Source organism: Pteropus alecto, unplaced genomic scaffold, assembly GCF_000325575.1.
Source record: "Pteropus alecto unplaced genomic scaffold, ASM32557v1 scaffold30, whole genome shotgun sequence".
Taxonomy (NCBI): domain Eukaryota; kingdom Metazoa; phylum Chordata; class Mammalia; order Chiroptera; family Pteropodidae; genus Pteropus; species Pteropus alecto.
The window spans coordinates 4,122,195-4,143,883 of NW_006429782.1; the positions used below are offsets into that span (position 1 = coordinate 4,122,195).

General features: G+C 47.3%; 1 protein-coding gene across 1 annotated transcript in view; it reads right to left on the reverse strand.

Moving 5' to 3' along the window:
• Window positions 1-2,032: 2,032 nt before the first annotated feature.
• C3 (complement C3) overlaps window positions 2,033-21,689 on the reverse strand; it is a 29,435-nt gene continuing 9,778 nt past the window's right edge. The window contains exons 19-41 of the mRNA XM_006904148.3: window positions 21,410-21,495; window positions 17,435-17,577; window positions 17,134-17,346; window positions 14,943-15,009; window positions 14,761-14,847; window positions 13,896-14,099; window positions 13,345-13,420; window positions 12,902-13,061; window positions 11,819-11,917; window positions 9,732-9,888; window positions 8,185-8,348; window positions 6,957-7,115; window positions 6,771-6,830; window positions 6,578-6,668; window positions 6,429-6,480; window positions 4,860-4,947; window positions 4,653-4,742; window positions 3,700-3,805; window positions 3,391-3,480; window positions 3,114-3,197; window positions 2,521-2,604; window positions 2,309-2,444; window positions 2,033-2,224 (exon numbers count right to left, since the gene is read on the reverse strand). Coding sequence (XP_006904210.1) covers window positions 2,083-2,224; window positions 2,309-2,444; window positions 2,521-2,604; window positions 3,114-3,197; window positions 3,391-3,480; window positions 3,700-3,805; window positions 4,653-4,742; window positions 4,860-4,947; window positions 6,429-6,480; window positions 6,578-6,668; window positions 6,771-6,830; window positions 6,957-7,115; window positions 8,185-8,348; window positions 9,732-9,888; window positions 11,819-11,917; window positions 12,902-13,061; window positions 13,345-13,420; window positions 13,896-14,099; window positions 14,761-14,847; window positions 14,943-15,009; window positions 17,134-17,346; window positions 17,435-17,577; window positions 21,410-21,495 — 2,638 coding nt within the window. The 3' untranslated portion in view covers window positions 2,033-2,082. The remainder of the gene's footprint in view (window positions 2,225-2,308; window positions 2,445-2,520; window positions 2,605-3,113; window positions 3,198-3,390; window positions 3,481-3,699; window positions 3,806-4,652; window positions 4,743-4,859; window positions 4,948-6,428; window positions 6,481-6,577; window positions 6,669-6,770; window positions 6,831-6,956; window positions 7,116-8,184; window positions 8,349-9,731; window positions 9,889-11,818; window positions 11,918-12,901; window positions 13,062-13,344; window positions 13,421-13,895; window positions 14,100-14,760; window positions 14,848-14,942; window positions 15,010-17,133; window positions 17,347-17,434; window positions 17,578-21,409; window positions 21,496-21,689) is intronic.

The window sequence follows — 21,689 nt, forward strand, 5'->3', positions numbered from 1 at the left end:
TCCCCTTTTCAGTCATTGTTATCTCAATTTGTCCTTATGTATGCTGAACATTCATTACTATCTTTCTATAGCAATTCTCTTCTTATTATTCAAGCTTATCATGCCCTGTTCTTAGTAAGGATTGCACTCCTCTGCTTCTGTTTACCTGATAGTCACTTTACTCCTAATTTTGTGTGTGTGAGTGTGTGTGTGTGTGTTTTGTCATTTTGTTTTAGGTGATCTGACTCCTTTCTGTATTTCCCGTAGTGTAGGCCTCGTAGTAGAGAATTCCCTCAATTTTTGTATGTCTGAAAAGGTCTTAATTTCTCCTTGATATCTAAAGGAGAGCTTAATTGGATATGTTATTTTAGGCTGGTAGTTCCTTTCACTTAATAGTTTAAATATTGGATTCCACTCCTTTCTGGCTTGTAAGGTCTGCGCTGAGAAGTCTGATAATAATCTAATGGGTTTTCCTTTATAAGTTACCTTTTTCTTCTCCCTGGCTGCCCTGAGAATTGTCTTTGTCGTTGATTTTTGATAACTTTAGTACAATGTGTCTTGGTGAAGGCCTTTTTGGGTTGAGATACAAATTTCCCAAGTCTGTCCTGGGTGTCCTGTTGACTTCTTGAATTCCAAGCTCCAGCTCATTCCTTAGGTTTGGGAAATTCTTGTCCACTATTTGTCTGAAAATGCTTTCTAGTCCCTGCTTCTTTTCCTTGCCTTCAATAATGCCCATTATTCTTATGTTTCCTCTCCTGATGGTATCAGCTAGTTCTTGTATTTCTCTTTCATTATTTTTCATTCTTTCATTTCTCTCTTCTTTCTCCTGATTTATTTCTAGATTTCTGTCTTTAATATCACTGATCCTTTCCTCCATTTGGTCGACTCTATTTCCCAAGCTTGCTATTTCATTTTTCAACTCCTGTAGTGTGTTTTTTTAATCTCCAGAAGTTCTATTTGGTTATCTTTGAGGGTTTTGGTCTCCTTGTCTGCTCATCTAGTTGTTTTTTCAATTCCTGAAATTGGTGATGGCTCATTTAGGAACTTACCGAGATTTTTCAGAAGTACCATTCTGAATTCTCTGTCATTTAAGTCACATATTTCCATGTCTGTAAGCTTATTTTCTGAAGATTTTTCTCTTTCTTTCTGAGATGCCTTGTCACCTTGGTTGTTCATGGTGTTTAATGGACTATTTCTCCACGTGGGCATTTATGGAAGTGTATTCTGCTGTTTTTCCTGAAAGATTTATTATATATAAAGGTCTCTCTTTAGCCTGCTGCAAAGAAGGCACTTTTCTCTTGGTTTCCAGTAGGTGGCATCTAAGCCTCTTGGATCCCTGCTTTATATAAAGCCTAAATAATGCCTTTTTAATTTTCTTGTAGATATTTAATCGCTATCCTCAGTTTCAGTCCCTGTCGGTGTCAGCGACAGTCTTGGCAGCGTTTGCTCAGTTTCCCCTGGGGCTCCATGGTGTTTGGTCTCGGAGGGCAGGAGTGGAGGGTCCCTCTGGATTGAGTGGTGGGGGCTGTGGCTCAGCCTTGGTTTTGTAACCACAGCTGGTAAAAATCAACTGTTTTTCTGCCGTCCCGCTTCTCTGCCTTCTGCCCTGATGACTGGGCCCTGCTGTTGGCCAGCTACGGGGAGCTCACGACTTTCCCAGGCAGGGCTGTTCAGGGAACTCACTGTTCCTTCTCTCCACCCCCTCCTCCTACAGGGAGCTCCACTGGCTGCAAGAGGCAGCTTCTTTATTTGTCCCAGTCCACCTCCCAACACCTGAGGTTCTGACTTGTGGTAGCTCTTATGTGCAGATGTCGCACTCAGATGTGCTGGTGTGTAGTTCGAGTGTTTTTTGTTCAGTTTTAGATGTCCGGCTTATTGTTGTTTCAAGGGGAGAGATCTGAGGATGTCTTTCACTCCACCATGTTTTTCCATTCCCCCTCCCTTTTTTTTTTTCTTTTGAGGTTTCAGGTAAGATCGGAGCTGAGATGCAGATGAGGCAACCGAAGACCACAGCTGCCTTTTTCCCTCTCTCGAAGACCTCCAGTCTTTGGGATAGAAGTGAAATACAATAGAAGCTTTATTGGTGGGGACAGTGATGGGGGGTCAGTTGGGACAGCCAAAGACAACCATGTTCTCGGTGAAGTTGGCCAGTTCATTGCACACTTTCTGGTTCTCCTCATCTTGGCATTCTTCAGCATCGGGCCACAGCTCCACCCAGGTGTCCTTCCCAATGATATAGCTGATGCTATTGGGAGAAACGGAGGGCAGGTAAGCGGGGGCCAGAGAAGAGGTGCGGGGCAAGCACATGCACAGTCAGGGCTGCACTCACTTGGGTTTCTCTCCCCACAGGTCTGAGGAAAGGCCCCAGAAGAGGTAGTGCTTCCCTTCCTGCAGCTTCAGGGATTCTCTGCACTTGATGTGGCTGATGAACTTGCGCTCCTGTCCATCCTGCACCTCATCGGTGCCTGGAGGGGAAGGAAGGAGAAGCTGAGCCGGGAATGTGGCGGGGGCAGAAGACAGAACACAGGGTACACAGCTGACCTGATTTGATGACCTGCTCGATGACCATTATGTACTCGTCAAAGTCATCTGACAGCTCTTTCTTGCGCAGCCTGGCCTTGAACACTGAGGTGGGAGGACAATGTGAGTCATGGGCAGGGTTGACCGCGGGGCACCCTACCTGCAAGCGCACCTGGGCGTATGGGTTACCTCAAGCAGATACGTGTGGGATCACAGCCAGTCGTGCTACAGTCCCTACCTCCCCCCAGTCGTGCTACAGTCTCTGCCTCTCCCCCAGTCATACATGCAGCCACATACAGTCATACAACTGCCATTTCACATGGCTGCACACACAGCCATGCGCACAATTCAGCCACTTGCAACTCATCATATATGCAAGGACAGCTACTCATATCCAATGTCACCATCTCACGCAATCATGGCCCCTCACAGCGCACACACACACACACACCAGTCACCCACAACCACAGCCTAAAGCACAGCCACATGCAGCCGTGATCACTCACAGCCAGTCACACACACAAGCATGACCACACTTGCCATTACACAGTATCACACACACAACCACAGCCACATACACTGATGCTTACATACAATCACACCTGAACACTCACCATAGTCCACTCCTGGTTCACAGGCCTTGTCCAGCCTGTCCTCCAGGGTGATCTTGTCATCCACTTGATGCAGGAAGCAGTTCTCTGTGGGGTGAGTGGGTGGGGGTATAAGTCCCATTTCTTGCCCAGGGCCCTCCACTCACGGGTGTGGCCAGCCCCAGGCCCATCCTTCTTGGTGTCCGTTTGGTATGGGTTTTTGGGGCCCCTTGGGTCACCCCTATGGAAGTGGAAGACCCAGTGGGTGTGGTCCACCACTTCCTGGCCCCTGTGAACCCACCCTCAGCACAGCGGCACATTTCATTGTGGCAGAGTTTGCTCAGCATTCCTTCCTCCTTCTCCGGGTGGTAGAACTTGGTGCATGTCTCATCTGTGGGCAGAGGGGGAAGGGTGAGAGGCCTGGGCCTCCACCCAAGACCATGCCTACGGGGCTCAGGTTCCTGACTCCAGTCCCTCAGACTTGGAATGGCTAGGTCCCAAACCCTAAGACCCTTCCAGACCCCCAAGTCACAGATCCCTGGGACCCCTAGACCCCCAAGTCACAGATCCCTGGGACCCTCAGACCCCAGGCCTGAGGTTGGCTTCTCACCCAAGTTGTAATAGGAGTACACCTTGACTGCCCCAGGCTGGATAAGCCCCACATCAAAGTACTGGTGAACTTTGAAGGACAGACAGTTTTCGTAGACATGCGAGATCTGGGGGAAGGAGGAGGTTGGTCGGTGGGTGACATGGGAGGAGGTTGGTCAGTGGGTGACATGAGAATGGGGGTTGGGGTGATGGTGGAGAAATGGGGGAATCAAGGAGGGACCTGGGGGAAGCACGGGGGGCAGGAGGTGGCAAAGATTTACGAGCAGTTCAACAAATCTATTTTCTTTAAGGTTCATGGCTAGATTATATTTCTCAGCCTCTCTTTCAATTGGTGTGGCTGTGCAACTAAATTCTAGTCACCAGATTGCTATCTATGCTCATATAAGCATCCCAGGGTTATCAATACTTCACTGTATATTTGAAAGTTGCTAAGATTGTAAATCTTAAAAGTTCTCAACACACACACATTATAACTATATGACGTGATCGATGTGCTAACTAAACTTATTGTGGTGATCATTTCTGAATATATACATATATCAAATCATTACCTCATACACCTTAAACTTACACAATGGCACATGTCAATTATATATCAATAAAGCTGGAAAAAAATAAATGAGAAAGAAAAAAAGACAGACAGACATGTGTATGTAATATGTGCCAGACATGTATATTTAGAGAAAACTGCTAACAATTAGTGAATCTGGGTAAAAGATATATGAAACTTTTCTATACTGCTCTACAATTTCTCTGTAAAGGTTGAAATTACATTTAAAAATTAAAAATACAAAAATTAAAATACAAAAAAATTTTAAAAACGCATTTCATGCATAATCCTCTTTTCTTCTAGAAATTAGAAATAATGGATCCAGCAGAAGACTCTAAGACAAAGACCGGTGGAGAAGGAAAAGGCCAGCCAGGTACAGGCCAAGATCCCACTAGAAGCCTTACCTTGTCCAGGTAGATGATGAGGGTGTTCTTATTGGAGACAGCCTTGTTCAGCTCATACTTAGATATATATCTGTCGACGCCAGTGCTCAGCTGGAGAGGGCAGGGCTTGTGAGAACCCCTCATGGATCACCTTCCCTCCCTCCAGCTTCCTCCAGACCCCAGGCTCCTTCCCACCTACCCCAGCTGTCCAACCCAAGACCTTCATACCAGCTTGAGATCATCAATGTCAGGAGAAAAGCCCGTCATCATGGATATATCCAGGATGGACATAGTGGCATCTTGGTCTCCCAAGTACCTGGACGGGGCAGGGAAACAGGGGTTGAGTCCCAGGTGGGGTCAGCCCTGGGGGTCAGTACCTGGACAAGGGGGTCTGATCAGGGACCGAGGCTTCTGGTTCCCACACAGCAGCATAGAGTGATGTTAAGTCTTATAAAACACTTCCCCAAGTGGGATAAAGGAAAGGTAGCATAATGGTCAAGGTGACGAATCGATCAAGCTTTGGAGCCCAATTGCATGGGTTCAAGTTCCAGCTCTACGTAACATCTGATGAGTCACTTAATCTCTCGAAAATGAAGACAAGACTATGGGCAGGTCTCACTTTGCATGATTCCATTACGATGGTCTAACTCAATAACACTAGTCCCCCAGCAACACAGTTCTAATTTTAGTACCACGGCATACCAATGGCAAGTAATTGCCTAAAGGACAAATCTCGGTGCTAGCTCTTCAGTCCACGATCACTATGGAAATAGCAGGTGCCCATCACAATCAATGACCAACCACATCACTTCCTTCAAGGTCTGTCAGTGACAGGTGACTGAGCATCCATCATTCAGGTCTTACACAGATAGCAAAGCATGTGGTACTTTCTTCTCTCCCAGTGAAAAACCCATGTGACATTTTATCAAAATGGTTCATCGAAAGAAGGGACTGCCCAACAAAGATGGAAGTGTGACAAAGAAATGAAGGGTGGTAATATTGAGAGTAAAATTTCAATAGCACATAAATGGAATCGAGAGGAGGAATAGCAAAGCCTAGGAATGTGGACCCTGCTGCCGTCGGAGGGACCAGCCACATGGCCGGAGGAACTCAGCGAAGGCAAGCACATTGCCATAAATGAGGAAATTGGTTGTGCCCCCAAAACGAAGATGTCCCACTTTGAAAAACTTCACAGCAAAGGAACTCTCAAGTACCTCATGACGTTGAAAGCCCCGAAAATTAAATATTGGAAGCTGACCCAAATTCAGAGGAGAATTTGACAATGCAAGGCGTCATATAAAAGACGCTTGCTCCATATCTTAAGTTACACAGGGAGGAGGACTTTCAAATCACAGCACCTAGGTAAGTGCTTTGCAAAACAAAAACAAAAACAAACCAAAACCACCTTTGATCTTCAATGTTCTAGTGTTTTAAATTACAGTGCACTAAACGAATGCTCATCATACTATGTTTTTCATTTATATCTTTATAATTGGCAGTATGAGAGTTTTTAACGATGTGGTGAACAAAATTTAAAAGTCCTGAGACAATCGTAATTTCCCTCATCGATTATTAAGATCACTTTGCACAGTCTTGGCTTATGTGGTCATGGCTAGTCTCCCACTGCCATGCGAAGCAAGGACTGCCTGTGCTATCTACCCCGCGGTGGGTACTTGGCACAACGGTAGCCACATGATACATTTCCAGAAAGTATTAAGTACCACAGATATTACTTATAAGAAGTCTTGCTAGAGACAGAAGGATGGCCAAGATGCACTCCAGTGACTCATCTCTTACTTGGCACAGAGCTCAAGGAACATGGTGTCCTTAGCATCCTGAGGCTTCTTGACTAGAAACAGAGAAGACAGAAGGATGAAGTGGGCAGGAGGGCAGCTGACGCTAGAATGGCAGTGGCGGAAGGGTGACAGAGTCTTTATTGCTTCTACCTGTTTCAGGGGCTGGTCGTATGTTAACCCTGAGGTCGAATTTCTTGCAGGTGACTTTGCCTTTGATCTTGGCGTGGTACATTGTCACCACCTGGTGAGATGGGAGAGGAGACAAGGTGTCAGCTTACTTAACTTGGGAAAGAGAGGGTCCCTTTTGGCAGTGAGCCGAGTAGGTGCGAGTTCTCTTTCTTACCGATAAAGTGCCTTGTCCTTTCCCTGAAGCCGTTATTGTGAAGTTCTCATTTGCCTTGGTCTGCAGGGAGTGGAGAGAGAAAATAGAGGGTGTTGGGAACTAAGTTCTTCCCTCGCTGCGATGGTCATCTGCAGGCCCGACTAGCACGAAGATGAGAACGAGGAGGGTTTGTCTGGGCAGTTGTACCTCTTCTGACCGCAGGAGACTAGCGGATTCCCAGTAGATGCGGTGCTCTATTGGAGAGCTGCGGCTGGGCAGGTTGATGGCCACATCCAGATTCAGCTCTTCGTGGGCAGGGACATCCCTCTGGTATTGGGCCAAGGCTTGGAACACCATGAAAGTGGCCTAGAACCCGTGAGCGAGAAAAAGGGTGACCTGGGAGACTGAGAAAGTGGTTAGGACCCAATGGGGGCGAAGAGGCTCAGATCAGAGCTGGGGCACTGACTGTGACCTAGATCCCACTGGACTTGGGTTTGGCGGATATGGAGGACACGTTCTAGAACTCTCTGAGAGGGAAGCTCAGACCAGGGCTTGGTGACACTAAAACTATGACCTAGAACCCACCAGAGAACACCAGGATAAGACTGGGCGTCACTGGACACTAAAGACATGTTCTCCAAGGGACAGAGACTTAGGCCAGAGCTTGGCGACACGGAAAACACGTCTAGAATCCGTCAGAAAGTGCAAGTGTAAGACTGAGGGTCTAGCAATGTGAGAATGTGGTCTAGACCCATCTGGAGAAGACGGTCTCAGATAAGGATTTGGAAGCACTGAGAATGGATCTAGAATCCACTTGTGAAAAAAGAAAAAAGTTGGAGCCTGGGGACACTAAGCATATCATCTAGAACCCAAGAGTGACACTGAGAGTGATCAGTACTCCAACCGGAGCCCGAGGTTGCTACAGCTTGAGGTTGCTGAAAGCATGGTCTGGAACTCAGGAGGGAGAAAGAGGCCTGGATAATGCCCTAGAATAACAGAACATGGGGTGTAACCTGAAATAAGACAGGTAAGACGGGGAGCCCGCCGGACCTGAGAGCATGGTCTAGAATCCAGCAGAGGGCCAGAGGGACTTGGTTAATTTCCTGGTCTAGAATCCACTGGTGAGATAGGATAAATAAGGAGGAGGCCGGCAGAACCGGGAACATGGTCTAGAACCCAGCAGGGAGAGGCTCACGCCTGAGCCTGTGCCCGAGAACACGATCTAGACATCAGGAGGGGAAGAGGACTCGGAATACAGCCTGGGGCATCCAGAAGGCAGTCCAGAACCCACAGGTAGATTCGCAACTAAAAAATCTGATTTCTCAACTTCGTTCCAATTAACTGCCTCTCTTGGTCTCAGCTTCTTGTCTGGGAGGCCACTGGAAGGCCAGAGGAGGTAAGGGTGCAGTTGCCTGGGGCATGTGGGACCACTTGCCTGGGTGGAGCCATAGCCACCGCCATAGTATCTCTGCTCATTGAGCCAGCGCACGACGGGAGGCACAGAGTCAAAGTCTCTGAGCAGTAGCAGGGCCAACAGGGCATAGGATGTGGCCTCCACGTTGTAGAGCTTCTGGCCAGGCTCCTCCCAGCGGTTCCTCTCTGCAGAGAGAACACCAGCCCATGTACTCACCGCTCTGTCCAGCCTGGCAATAGCTCAGAGAAATCTTAGAGAAAAGATTCATATTTGACTCTTGGTACTCAGGTCTCCTGCCCGATATTCGAGGACCTCAATCTGCTGGTTCCTGCCTCACTCTCCCCTGATCAACCTTCACTCCTCCATCTGAATTCTGACTACGGCTCTGCTGATCTACGAGAGATTTCCTAATTCGCCAGCTATTCTTACCTCCGAGCCTTTGCGTATTCTGTTCTGTTCGGAGCACCTTTTTTCCATCCACTCCTGGTTAATTCTTACCTAGAGCATCCTGCGCTTCTCCCATTCTAGCACTATGATGATCTACAGAAGTCTGTTAACTCGTTTCTTTCCTCAACCGGAGTGTCAGGCCACGATGGCAGGGGCTGTGCCATATTCACTGTGATGTCCCAAGTGCCTGAGAAAGTACTTTTGGCAGAGACTGCCACCAAGAATCATTTTCTCCTCTTCCTGGGCGCACAGTGGACTATATCTCTCAGATGCCTTTGTAGGTAGGTACGTCCACACGACTGAGCTCTGGCCAAAGGGGCCCCTTCCATGCCTGTTTCTCCTTCTGCGTAGACGGAATGGTTCTGAAGCCCCGTGGTAGCAGAGCCATGAGAAGACGGAGCCTAGATCACTGCATTGCTTATGGAGGAGAGCTTTCTACCAACTCGGGGCACCCACACTGTGCTCTTACACGGCAACAGACCAACTTCTCTTGTTAAACCACTTCAGTGTACGTTCAGATATGTTACATCAGTGAGTATAAACCCGATACGGTGTCGTCACTGTAACTGATGATTAAGTGCTCACTCTATGCTACCCACTGTGCTAAAATCCCTACACCATCATCTTGTCTAATCCTAATTACCCTCGAGATAATGATAATGTCATTAACAATACTAAAGGCAGTAACAACATCAGTGATAGCTCTTTTACTGTGTGGTAGATCTTCTACCGGCATCGCCCATTTAATCTTCGCAGTCACCCTGTGATGTAGGTACCATATTAAACACAAGGTCCAGACAGGTTAAGTGAACCATACAAGGTCTCACAGTGAGAATGCGGCAGAATGGGATCTGAATCTATCTGATGTCAGAGCCCACGTGTGACAGCAGGTGCTCAACACGCATTTGTTGAAGGATGCAGTGGATCTTCTTGTGTCATTTACAATGAGGACTTCTCACACCTGCAGCCACCTGCCCCAGCTCGGCTTAGTGTCATCCACCCTAGCTGAGCTTGGAGCTGTCTATCCAAGCACAGCTGAGAGCCATGCATACCAGCTCAAGATGGCCACCCTCAAACTTCAGCCATGAACCTCCCCTTACTGCCACGAGGTCGCCCCTCACCTGTGGCACCGTCCAGAAATTTGTCCCGGAGAGGGCCGTTCAGCTTGTTCAACTGGGCCAGGGCGTAGCCAGCAATGGCTATACTATATGGTCTCTGCAAGTTGTCGTACTGGGCTTCAAGGAAGTCTCCTGCCTTGTTGATGCTGGCCCCCAGGCTCTACGAGAAAGAAGATTGGGTGCTCTGGTGTAGTGGGCACTGCTGTCACAAAGAGCCGATAAGGGTCACATAAACACCACTTCCTAGGCACAAGGTTTCCGTCCTTGGGACACTTCTGTTTTGGATCTATTTTTAAGGCTCTCTCAGACATTTTAGCCACCATGAACTGCTCTGTTGCTGAGTACCTACCCTGTGCCTGGTGCAGTCTATATACCCAGTAATGTGCTGATAAATGTTTAATAACCAGTTCTCTACTCAGTGGTGGGGGGCTGGTTTATAGATCACTAATTACTGTGGTGCAAATACTCCCATCACGTCCAACTTCAAGCTACCAATGTGATGATGTACCTGGACATGGCGTGAGAAAGAGACACCTCGAATAGGCACTCATGAGCTAGAACGAGCTGGCATACCCCTGGGACCACTCTTATCTAATCATCATCGTCGTCGTCGTCATCATCACCATCATCATCATCATCACCATCATCATCAATCATAGCTAACACTCTGTGCCAGTCACAGATTCACTTATTTAAATCTTACCAGGTAGGTATGAATTTCATCATCATGACTACTGCACAGATGAGAATACCGAGACACTGAGAACTGAGGGCTGGAGGCAGACATGATTTGTAGTGTGTGCTGATTTTCATAGTGTAAATGCTACCATGGCCAACTTCAACCTACCAATGTGGCATCACTGAATGTAGAGTTTGGAAGAAATGGGTAATAGCACACTATTATGTAATATGTCCATCATACAGGTATGACAGATATAAATAACCTGGAGAGCACAGATAATGATAAAAGTTAGTAAAATAAGAAATGGTGAGTTTTGAGTGTTTATTATCTTTGTTTTATGTTTAATGTTTAGTCGAATTTATTTAAATTTATAATTTAATGTTTAATAACAATTGTATTTAACGACCAGCTTGAAAAGTTCCTGGAATAGTAACAATCATTTTTCTCAAGTACGTTCTAGCACATTCTTGATTCGAACCTTAGCAGTCTGGTTCCACAGCCTATGCTATATCCTGTTATGAGGTTGCTATGCTGTAGTAGAAACGAATCCTTTTGCCTGCCAGGCTCTCTCCTGCACCCACCCCTGACTTTTGTAGAAACCTCTCTTCCTCCCTTTCATCCAATGGCCACAGTGGAAGCAGCCATATTGGCCCAGTAAGGCCTACTTCTTGGTCTAAGCTGATTGGTTCAGAAGTGATCACCTGACTCAACTGAGGCAACCAGAATCCTTCCCGGGGAATCTGAAAACTCGAACCTTGCTCTGGCTATTTCCCCAAGGAAGGCAAGCCATGTTCCGCCAGGCTGGCCGAGTGGCGGGGAAAGCTGAATGACTGTGCCAGGAGGGAATGAAGGACACCACAGAGGGGAATAAGGCATCCTGGAAGAGTCCCCAAACCACTTGCATTTTTTTCATTTGATAAATTCTTGGACCCTTAAAATAATTCTCCCATCGATTTTTGCATAACCTAGGTCACACGTGTTACATCTAGAACAACTTAGAGTCCTAAAAAATACAAAGTTATTATACCCGTTTTACAGATGCACACACTGAGACCCAGCGAGGGGAAGTACCTGAGAGTCAGGATCTCAAGTCAGATCTACCTGACGCCACAGCCCTAGAGCTGCCTCATTTCTACCAAAATTTCTTTCAAATCTGCGAGCTTTAAATCAGAAAGGTCTGGGTTCCTCTCGGCCACTAAAGGTAACAGCCTTCTCCCTGCCATCTCTTTTCTGGGGTCCTGAGGAGGGAGAAGCAGCTGGCCGAAGGTGGGATCCTGGGGTTCCTCACTTGGGAAGCTAAAGGTCAAACACCTACTCTCAAAACCCCAAGACGTGGGATGATTACGAAATCTCCAAAGTGGATGTGCCCTGGGTAGGAGAGAGGAGCGAACGGACGGGGGACACTTACGTTGACCTGTCCCTCGCAAATATCGTTAGCCTCCTGAAGTGCAATGAGAACGAAGGCCGTGAGGGACACGTCTTTCTCCTCAGCATGATTGAATCCACCCTAGGATGCGGAGCAGGAAGCAAGGATGAGGTCATCAGTACGTCCCCACATGCCAACCAACCCCCCTGTAGGATCATTGAGTCAGAGCAGGGCTGGCTCGCTACCCAGTGTCTCACAGGAGGGCCAAACTCTAGTATTCATTCACTCATTCATTCATTCACTCATTCTGCAAATGTTGGTGCTATAGATAAAATGGTTGACAAAAACCAGACACTGGCCCCAGCCCTCATGGAGCTCCCTATCTAGTAGGGGAGACAGCCGTGAACCAGCCAGCTTGTCAACAGATGTATCATTACAAACTGATGAGTGCCATGCAGGAGAAGTGGACGTGCCAGTGAGAATGGACAGTGGGAGTGTGATTCAGGCAGGGAGGTTGGGAAGAGTGTTCCCGAAGGATGACAAGTGGGGCCACGATCTGAAGAGTGAGTAGGATTCAGCACGCCAGGCAGTGGGGACAGCATGTGCAAAGGCCCCGTGGCTGGATAGAGTGAGGCTCAAATGTGAAAATATGAAAGATCGGGCCGAGGCAGCAATTCTCCAGCTTGAGCACACATCGACATCACTTGGGGTGGGGGCTTATTAAAACTGATTCCTAGGCCCCATCCCTAAAGTTTCTGATTCAGTGCACCTGGGCTCCAGCCCAAGAACATTCATTTCCAACAAGTCTGCAGGTGATGCTGACGCTGCTGGCCTGGGGACCACACTTTGAGAACCACAACTCTAAGGAGTTCTGGGATTATTCTCAAAGCAATGGGGAGCCAAGGAACTCTCATTTTGTAGTGGACTCCACAAGTCTCTGGTTTTTGCAAAGGAGGAACGATTCTGACAACTCATTTACTTCCCTGTTCCGCACCGCCCCCCCCAACCCCGCACCCCAACAACACAGTAAATTGGGCAAATGGCAGATGGAGTACTTTCTCTTGTCCATTCCGTGACACTCAGGACTCCCTCTCCCCGAGTCTGGCCTGAATTCCTGCCTCTTACAATCATTTCTTTGTGTATCACGGGTCCATCCTCCTGGAATACTCCATCGGGCTTCTGCTTCTCCAGGATCAGCCATTTGACAGCCCCACAGAGGACTTCAGAGTCTATGGCGATGAGGTTGGCCGCTAGAGAGAAGACCTTGACCACGTAGGCTGTCAGCCTGGAGGTGGGCACAGAAAATGAGCCAACCAGCTCTGGGATCCAGAGACTGCCATCCCACCCAGCCAATGAGCAGAGAGGGGAAGGTCCAGCTGGATGTGCCCCGCGTTGCATGCAGGCAGTGCTTAACGACCGTAGGTCACTTAGCCAGTGGGTGCCTTGACTCTGTGGGTGGAGGGGTCCTCCCCACACTGCTGTATTGGGGGGGCCAGTCTAGACCACCCCAAGCTTGGGATCCAGATCCCTTCCCAGGGGCGTGCAAGACAAAGGGCAGGCAAGCTCACCAGGTGCTGGATGGCCGGCCCAGGAAGGCCGCGAAGGCTTTGTTGGGTTGTCTGAAGGCCAGCTGCTGGGTGTACCCTGCGGGAGCAGAGAAGTGTCACCAGAGGAGCGGGAGCGGGAGTTGGTGGTTGGTGCGCGTGTGTCAGATGGGAGAGGGACTTAGAGAGCGGGGAGGAGTCTGCGAAAGGCAGGACGGCGGCGGGAAGAGGAAGGAGGGGCTCGGGACTGGGAGGGGTGTCTGGAAGGGAGGGCAGCTTACAGGGGAGAGGGACTCTGAGAGGGCGGGGGGGACCAGAGGAGAGGTAAGGACTTCTCAGAGGAGAGGGGGTTCAGAGAGGCGAGGGTTCTCAAGTGGGTTCAGGGGCAAGGGGGCCTTGGCGAGTGAGGGAGCCTAGAGAGGGGATCCAAGGGGTGAGGGGCCAAGGTCTCAAAGAGGGGAGAGCAGGAGGCCCGAGAGGAGGGGTAGGACCTTGAGAGGGGGTGCGGTCTCAGGGGAGGAGAGAGCTCAGAGAGGGGCTCAGAGGGGCTTTTCCGGAAGGGGCGGGGGACGCACCCTTCTCGATGAGCTGCAGGGCCTCCTGCCGCTTCCCGAGGCCGAACTTGCCCCACTGCTCCGTCTGGTCCAGATAGTGCACTGCGATGACCGTGGGGGTCATGCCGATCATGTTCTGCTCCCCGCAGCCCGAGGGCGTCACAATGAGGTGCTTCAGCCGCTCGCCATCGATGGCGTCCTCTGTCATCTGGGCCACTGGGGTCCCTGCAGCCAAGGGAAAGGACGGTGCTCAAGCAAGGAGACCCGCCACGGGGTGAGGAGGGTAGGAGCTGCCCACAGAGTTCCCAGGCTCTCACCAGCCAGGGCCAAAGAGTCAGGGGCAGCTGGGGCGCTGTCCCTGGGCCCTCTTGTTTTACCAGTGGTAAAATAATTCCAGGAACAATGTCATGAATACTTATATAATGCGTGAAGCTATCTGCCAAGCTCTGTTCCGAGAGAACACTGTATGGCACCTCATCTGATCCTCCCAACAGTCCTTAGATACAGATCCCACGGATTCACCTTCATCACAGATGAGGAAACCAAGTGTCTCCCCCAAACCTTACAGCTCACAAGTGAAAGGCGCCTTTCCAGCTCCTTCCTGCCCTGTCTCCCCCAGCCCTCCATCCTGGGCAATTAGTTCCAGAATTTCTGCTCTTGAACTCTATTGCTTCTCATTTAAATTTCCTTATCAGTAAAGCTATTTGCCGAACTGAATACTACCTGGAGCCGTGTACCAACAGATCAAGGAGAGACTATTCTAGCTGAAGCGAAGGAGAGAGGCACCATGGTTAAGTATTCCCAGAATTAGATGGAACTGGCCTCCTTCTTGGGGGTCACCTGACACCTTCCTAGGCCCCATGGGGCTGGCCCAAGGGCATCTCACCCTGAATGAGGATCTTGGTCTCCGACTCCGTGTCTGGGACTTGGTCGCTGAGGTCTGCAGCATGGACCTCCTCTCGCTGCACGCCATCTGTCAGTCGAATGGGAGACACCAATGGCACCGGCCCACTCCTGCCACCCCCCCCATCCCCACCCGGCCACGCGCCTCTCCTGTGGCTGACTCACTCTGGCCCAGGTTTTGTGGATCCAGTGTGTGAACGGCCACAGTTTTGTTGATTCTGATTCCTTCTGGCTGGACGGTGTTGAGAAAAGAAGAAGATGAGTGAATAAAAGGACAGACGGACAGACAGCTGGTCAGCAGGGCACTGCTCTGGGGATTACTGTAGTGTAGACCTGATGGCATCTGCCCAATCTTAGCTGTGTGACTGGGAGCCAGGTACTTAACCTCTCTGTGCCTCAGCTTCCTTCCTTATAAGGAGGCAATACAAACATCTACCGCATATCACTGTGCAAATCAATGACAAAATTATAGATTAATAATAATGAAGTAACGAAGCCTTTAGAAATCTTCTCATGTCCCTAGAAGTTTTCTTTACTCAGGTTAACTCATTTAATACTCACAACAACCCAGCGAGGTGGGTATCACTATTATCGCTCTCATTTTCAGGTTGAGGAAACTGGAGAACAGAGAGGGAAAGTAACTTGCCCAGAGTCACACAGCCAGTAGTACAGAACTGGGCTTTGAACCTGGTAGTCTGGGTCCAGAGTCTGTTTTCAATTCTGTGCCTCTCAGTAGGTTAAACAAAATAAAAATGAAATAGATTTTAGAAAATTAAATTATAAAGTAAAATTTAAAAATAGAAATAACAAATGAAGTAAAATAACAAAATAAATAGGAAAGAAAAAGAAAATACGTAAAAAAATGAAATTACATTTTAAAATAAATGATTAAAATAATAAATCCACAAAGTAAAATAATAAAAAAGTAAATGACAGAGTAAAATAAAACATTGTGCACGAGTACTTGGCACAGTGTCCAGCACACAGTAAGTGCTCCATTAAATCAGGAGCTATCGTAATACCAAAGGCCCAACTCCAGCTCTCCCATGTCTTCAGGTAAATCTTTCTCGTGGACAGGGGCTGTTTTTGCCTTCCCAGAATCCACTCTCCTTTCACCTGGTAACAATGCCCAGATTTTCCTTTGCAGACTGGGTTTCCTCCCATGGTGTGCTCGTAAATATCTAGCATCCAGCTCCCCGGGGAAGAAAACCATCCTGACTTAGAGCGCTGTCAATTTCCTCGACGTAAATGTCCTCACCTTGACGGGTTTCAGGCTGCGGGTGTCAGTAAGTGCGGGATTGGGAAGACACGGGCGCAGCTGGCCACGAAGGCTCTGGCACCCCGCTGCATTTTCTTCCCACCCGAGGTGAAAGAAAATATGTGTGCCCTATATCGATATTTCAATTTATTTTTCATGGCGATGTTATTCTTGAACATTACGTAGTTGAAAAAAATATGGGTGTGTTTTCATTAAAGCCAGGAGTGAAACTTTTTAATAAATTCTGGTGTGGGTATAAATGAAACATTTCAACATAAAACCACACTGGCAGTTTTAACACATTTCCTTATAGTGTTTCAAAGATTTTTTTCAACCGCTTTATCAATTTGGAGGGAAATTAACCATAAAAAATACAGAGGCAGGTCTGCGGGGCATTCATTTTTCCTTTTGTTTCAGGCTCCAATATTGCCTGGCTGGACGCTCTTAGATCCCATCTCTATTTAAAATTTTGATGTTTTGTTCATCGCAGATTTTTTAAGCATTAATTTTGATTTCTTAAACAATTACATTCAAATATTAGCGGTCTTGTTTAGGATTTCACATTTTGCTTTAAAATATTAATAAAAGATAATAAAAGCCTTTTTATTGATGATTCTATTATATTTGAAAGTTCTCCACACTGTGAGAAAGAGTAGAAATATCACTGTTAACATATATTTTAAGGGTAAAAATAGAACTTTTTCATGTTCTCGCATCATATGTTATTACTTTATAACATCTGGTCTTTGAAACTTATTTTCCCAAGATTTTTAAAGTCAAAAGAAAACTCCTATACTGAAATGTCTTACAAAATATTATATTTGATGTTAAAATATATTTAAATAAAAAGATATTATTGACTTTTATTCCCGAGGTCTGGGGCACCCCCTTAAAATTTCATGCCCAAGGAGAATGTCTCACTTGACTCACACTAACTGTGGCCCTGCTTTTGAACTTTGAGGGCCCTTAAGCTGCCCGAGCTGGACATTGGACATTCCTAGTGTCTCAGAGCCTGGGTCGTCAAGCCGGGAAGACAGCATGAGGGGAAGAGCAGTCTTTCCTGAAGGACGACAGGAAGCAGGTACCCTAAAGACTCACCACGACCCTCAGAGTCTTCTTGACACCATCGGTGAGGAGGAAGTCAAAGACGGTGGCCTTGACCTCCACCTCCTGCAGGCCGATCTTCAGGGGCACGAGGACGAAAGGCACGGCCAAGGAGGATGTGGGATTGATAATCAAAACCTGCTGGTGACGCTTCTTGGCAGTGGCCAGGCTGCAGAAGGCTGGGTTGTAGAGGAGTTCCACCCTCACCTGATGGGGAGAGAGTCTCAGGTCAGGGCAGGTGCCATGGCGCCCCCTCCAAGCCCCTCTCCACGTCTGTGCTGCCCCCAGGACCTACCTTGAGCTTTTTCGTCTCATGGTAGTTGTAGAGGACAGCTCGGATCTCCACCTGCTCGTTGCGCACGACAGAGTAGGGCAGTCGCAGGTCGATGAAGAAATCTTGTACCACTGTGACTTCATAGGGGTCGGCCACACAGATCCCTGCCCGGTGGAGGGGAAACAATGGGAGTGTTGAGGGTAGGGGGTAGGCAGGTTGGATAGGGTCCAAGTTCAGCTTCAAGTTCCTGCTCCTTCCAGGGTCTCAGGGCTTAACCCTGACCACGGGAGCTGTCCAGACTTCAGCCTGTCTTTGCAGAAGCCCGTAGATTAAGCCATGTTACTGGTGGTAAATTACAGGTGGTGGTGACAGCTGGCAGTTGCCACGGTTCGGTGGTTTCCATTTTCTTTGTAATTTTACTCATAGATGGACGTGAAAGAGGAAAGCAGGCCAGCTGCTGACTGAAAGGTTCATATCTCCACTCCCTAAAATGGTAGCCCCAAGCCCCATGTGGGCTTGGGCACTTGAAATGTGGCTAGCTGGAGTGGGAACTGGATTTCGACTTTTATTTCATTTTAGTTAACTCAGATTTAAACTTCAAAACTAACGCCTGTGAATATACTTTAAAAAACCACTGAAATCGTACTTATACAGGATGTAAATTATATCTCGATTTTAAAAACAATGCTTAATTCGGTAATTGGAAAACTTTTTAAAGTATGCTTGGAATAACGTGAGTGTGCCAATCTACTTTTTTCAGCTGTAAATTCAATGAATCCTGAAATCTAGATCGATGTATTTCTAACGAAAAACTCACACCTTAATCGAGATACCCTATAAGTATAAAATACATGCTAGATTTCGAAGGCTTAGCACATATAGAAGTAAAAGAAATCATTACAAATGTTGAGACCCTAATAGATTACTCTTAAATGTTAACGGATTCATTACTATTGGTGTGATAGTGGTCTTGCAGATTTTTACAAAATGTGAAAACGATACTATTTTGAATAAATTTGGGTGAAATAAAATATGTTCCCGAAATCAATTTCACCCACTCCTCTTTCGTGAGGCTACCAGGAAATTTGAAATGACGCATATGGCTCACACTCTATTTCTGCTGGACAGCCTTGACCCACGCTGAGTGAAAATGATGTCAAACGCAGTGGTTACCACGATACAACAGCTACAGCTACCAGATCAAATTTTAGCAAAGTGCTCATGCAAGTGAAATTTGTAAAACACTATCATATTAAAAATAATCTTACACTAATAAATCCACTAAGAATTTTTTTTTTTTTTGCTCAATCTTCAATGGCAAAAGAAAAATTATATTCAGAAGCTTGAACGAAATCCTTATTTTCCAACCTACATTTACTCGTTGCTCTCGGGGTGTCTGCTATAGTCACTGGAACTATTTCTTACCTATTATTTGTTTTCACTTTTTTTTTTTAAACTCAGAATTAATTTGATATCGCTGCCGTACGTGAGAAAGCAGCTTCTTGAGACATAAATAGGAGTTGACCTCGAGGACAGCAAAACGGGTTTGTTAAACCACCAGCTCATCCGCATCGCCTGCAGGAAGCTAGAGCATTTGCTCTCTATTTGTTAAAACAAAAACGAAACAAAACAAAAAAAGGCGAAACAAGAAATGGAGAGGAGGTAAAGGCGTCCTTGCACTGGACTTAGCTTTCTCTTTGAATGAGATGGGAAAAGAACGGAAAAAGGAATGACTTTCAACTCTGATACCGGCTCAGACTCAATGAGCATTTGTAACGTGCCAGGCACTATTATAAGGGCTTTACGCATATAAACTCATAACGACCCTGCCAACGCTTTGAGTAGGTACTATATCTATCACGCCCGGTTTATGGACAAGCACAGAGAGGTTGAGTGACTTGCTTAAGGTCACACAGTTGCCCAGGGAGGACCTGGGAGAAGCCAGGCACTTAGAATCAGGAAGCTCCCTGCTTTTAACTGACTCTTCAGTTCCTATAGCTCAGGAGTCTAAGATTTCCAAGTTCCTCTGGTTATGACACTAAATATTGATTCTGAAGCTCTGCGATGGGATTTCTGAAAGGGTGACTGGGGGCAAGTCACCTCCCTTCTCCGGCTTCAGTGTCCTCATTTGTTGGAGGAAACAGTAGCAGCCTCATAAGGTTGTCGTAAGCATTAAACGTGATAAATGTAGAGAGCTGAAACAGTGCCTGGCAAGACAGTGACGGTGAGAACATGTTAGAAGGACACAGAGAGCAGAATCTAAAACCAAAGGCTGCTTGGGATTCTGTCCTCCAGGGGATGTTTGGCAAGGTCTGGGGACATTTTTGGACGTCGCAACTGGGGACGGAGGGTGCTCCTGGCATCTAGCGGGTAGAGGCCATGAGGGCTGCTCAGTACCCTGCACTGCACGGGGAAGCGCCCTACCGCCGAGGGGCACAGCCTGGAAGGACCTCGGCGGAGGCCGGAGACGCTGGTGCGGGACAGACGCCCGCAAATTACATGGTCCCTCGGGGAACGTGGAAACGTTCTGGGGGTCGCGTTAAAGGGCAAGCTGTGATTCAGTGGGTCAGGAGGGGGTGTCCTCGGTTCTGAATTTCTAACGAACTCGCAGGTAAAGCTACTTTAACAGACTGCTACTGGTCAAGGGAACAGGCTTTGAGAGGCAAGATCTAACCAGAGGCTTTCAACTCTTTTTCTCCAAGCTGCAAGAATTTTTTTGCTAATGAAAATTTACAACAGGTAAATAGGAAGAGGCTCTGCCTTGGAATGGGGATAAGGGCCACCCACTAAAACCGTGCCGAACTGTGCTGCGTCTCAGACCAAAGGAAAACTATGTGCCCCTGTGTATGTGACGTCACTTGAGATCATCCCTTGCTCAATGAAACTGCCAATTTCGATTCCTTCCACTAAAAACAAGATAAGCAAATCTTGGAAATCTCAAAGCCGGGAAAGTAAAATGATAATAAAATATAATTTATCATAAATAATAATAAAACAAAATGTTGATAGAGTATAATACATTCTGGCTTGGGTATGAATAAATTATTTACACTTAAAGTTGTGAGTTTTGATACACCAGCTCTTTGACAAATTTAATGCTCTGGGACAAAATTAACCTTTAAAATGTATATAAAACCTGCGTATGGGGCACATAGCTTTCCTCTTGCCTCGAATTCCAGTATGGGTCGGCATGGCTCTGGTCTCTATTTAAAATTTGGATTTTTTTTTTTTTTGCATTCGCTTTGATTTTTTAAAAACTATTGCCCTAAAATATTATTTACCTTGATGACTGACATTTTCGGCACCCACTTCAATGTGCACTCCAAGTCAGTGCCTCCCCTTCCTCACCCAACTCCCAGCCCTCCCTAAAAGCCATCCACATTTAGCTTGTCCTCCTCGGGTCTGGTCGGCAGCGAGGGGACACATACACCTTGCCACGTTTCACAATCTGACCACCCGTGTTTCAATCCCCCGTTTCATCTTGCTTCCTCTTTTATCTTTTCTTAATTGCTTTACCCACTATTGTGTCGACATCAGCTCTTTAAAGGTTTTATACGGTTGCAAATTATTCTGTATGATACTACAATGGTGAACGTGTCATGGTGCGTTTGTCCGAATCCACAGAATGTACAACATCGGAGAGTGAGTCCTGATGTCAGCTATGAACTTGGGGCGATGGTGATGTGTCGGTGTAAGTTCACTGACTGTAACAAATGCACACTCTTGTGGGGGATGTTGACAGTGGGGGAGGCTGTGCGCGGGGAGGCAGGGGGTACACAGGAAACCTCTGTATTTTCTGCTCGATTTTTCTGTGAAACTAAAACTACTCTAAAAATAAAATCAATTTAAAGAGTAAAAAGCACTGACTATATCACCCAGTAACCAGGGGACAGAATGTCAGTCACCAGAGAAACAGAGGGTCTGTTCGGGTGGGCGGGGAAAATGCCCAGGGGCTCTGGGGTCCTGCCTCCTGTGGGCGGGGCCACCACATCTCACCTTTCTTGTTGGACAAGCTCACCGCCAGAATCTCCCAGGTGGTGATGGAGTCCTTCAAAAACACGTTCATGGTCTTCGAGGAGATTCTGGATGGAGTAGACGTGGGGGTGCGGGACAACAGGTTTGAGGGGGCCCAAGAGACAGACTTGGGGGGAGAAGGGTGGGCACGTGGAGGAGCCCAACTCTGGGTTATGGGGTTCCACGGTATTCCGAAAAGAGGGATGGGTGCATGCAAATTACATGGTCTTGTCTGGGTGTCAGTAGGAACTGGCTCGGGGGT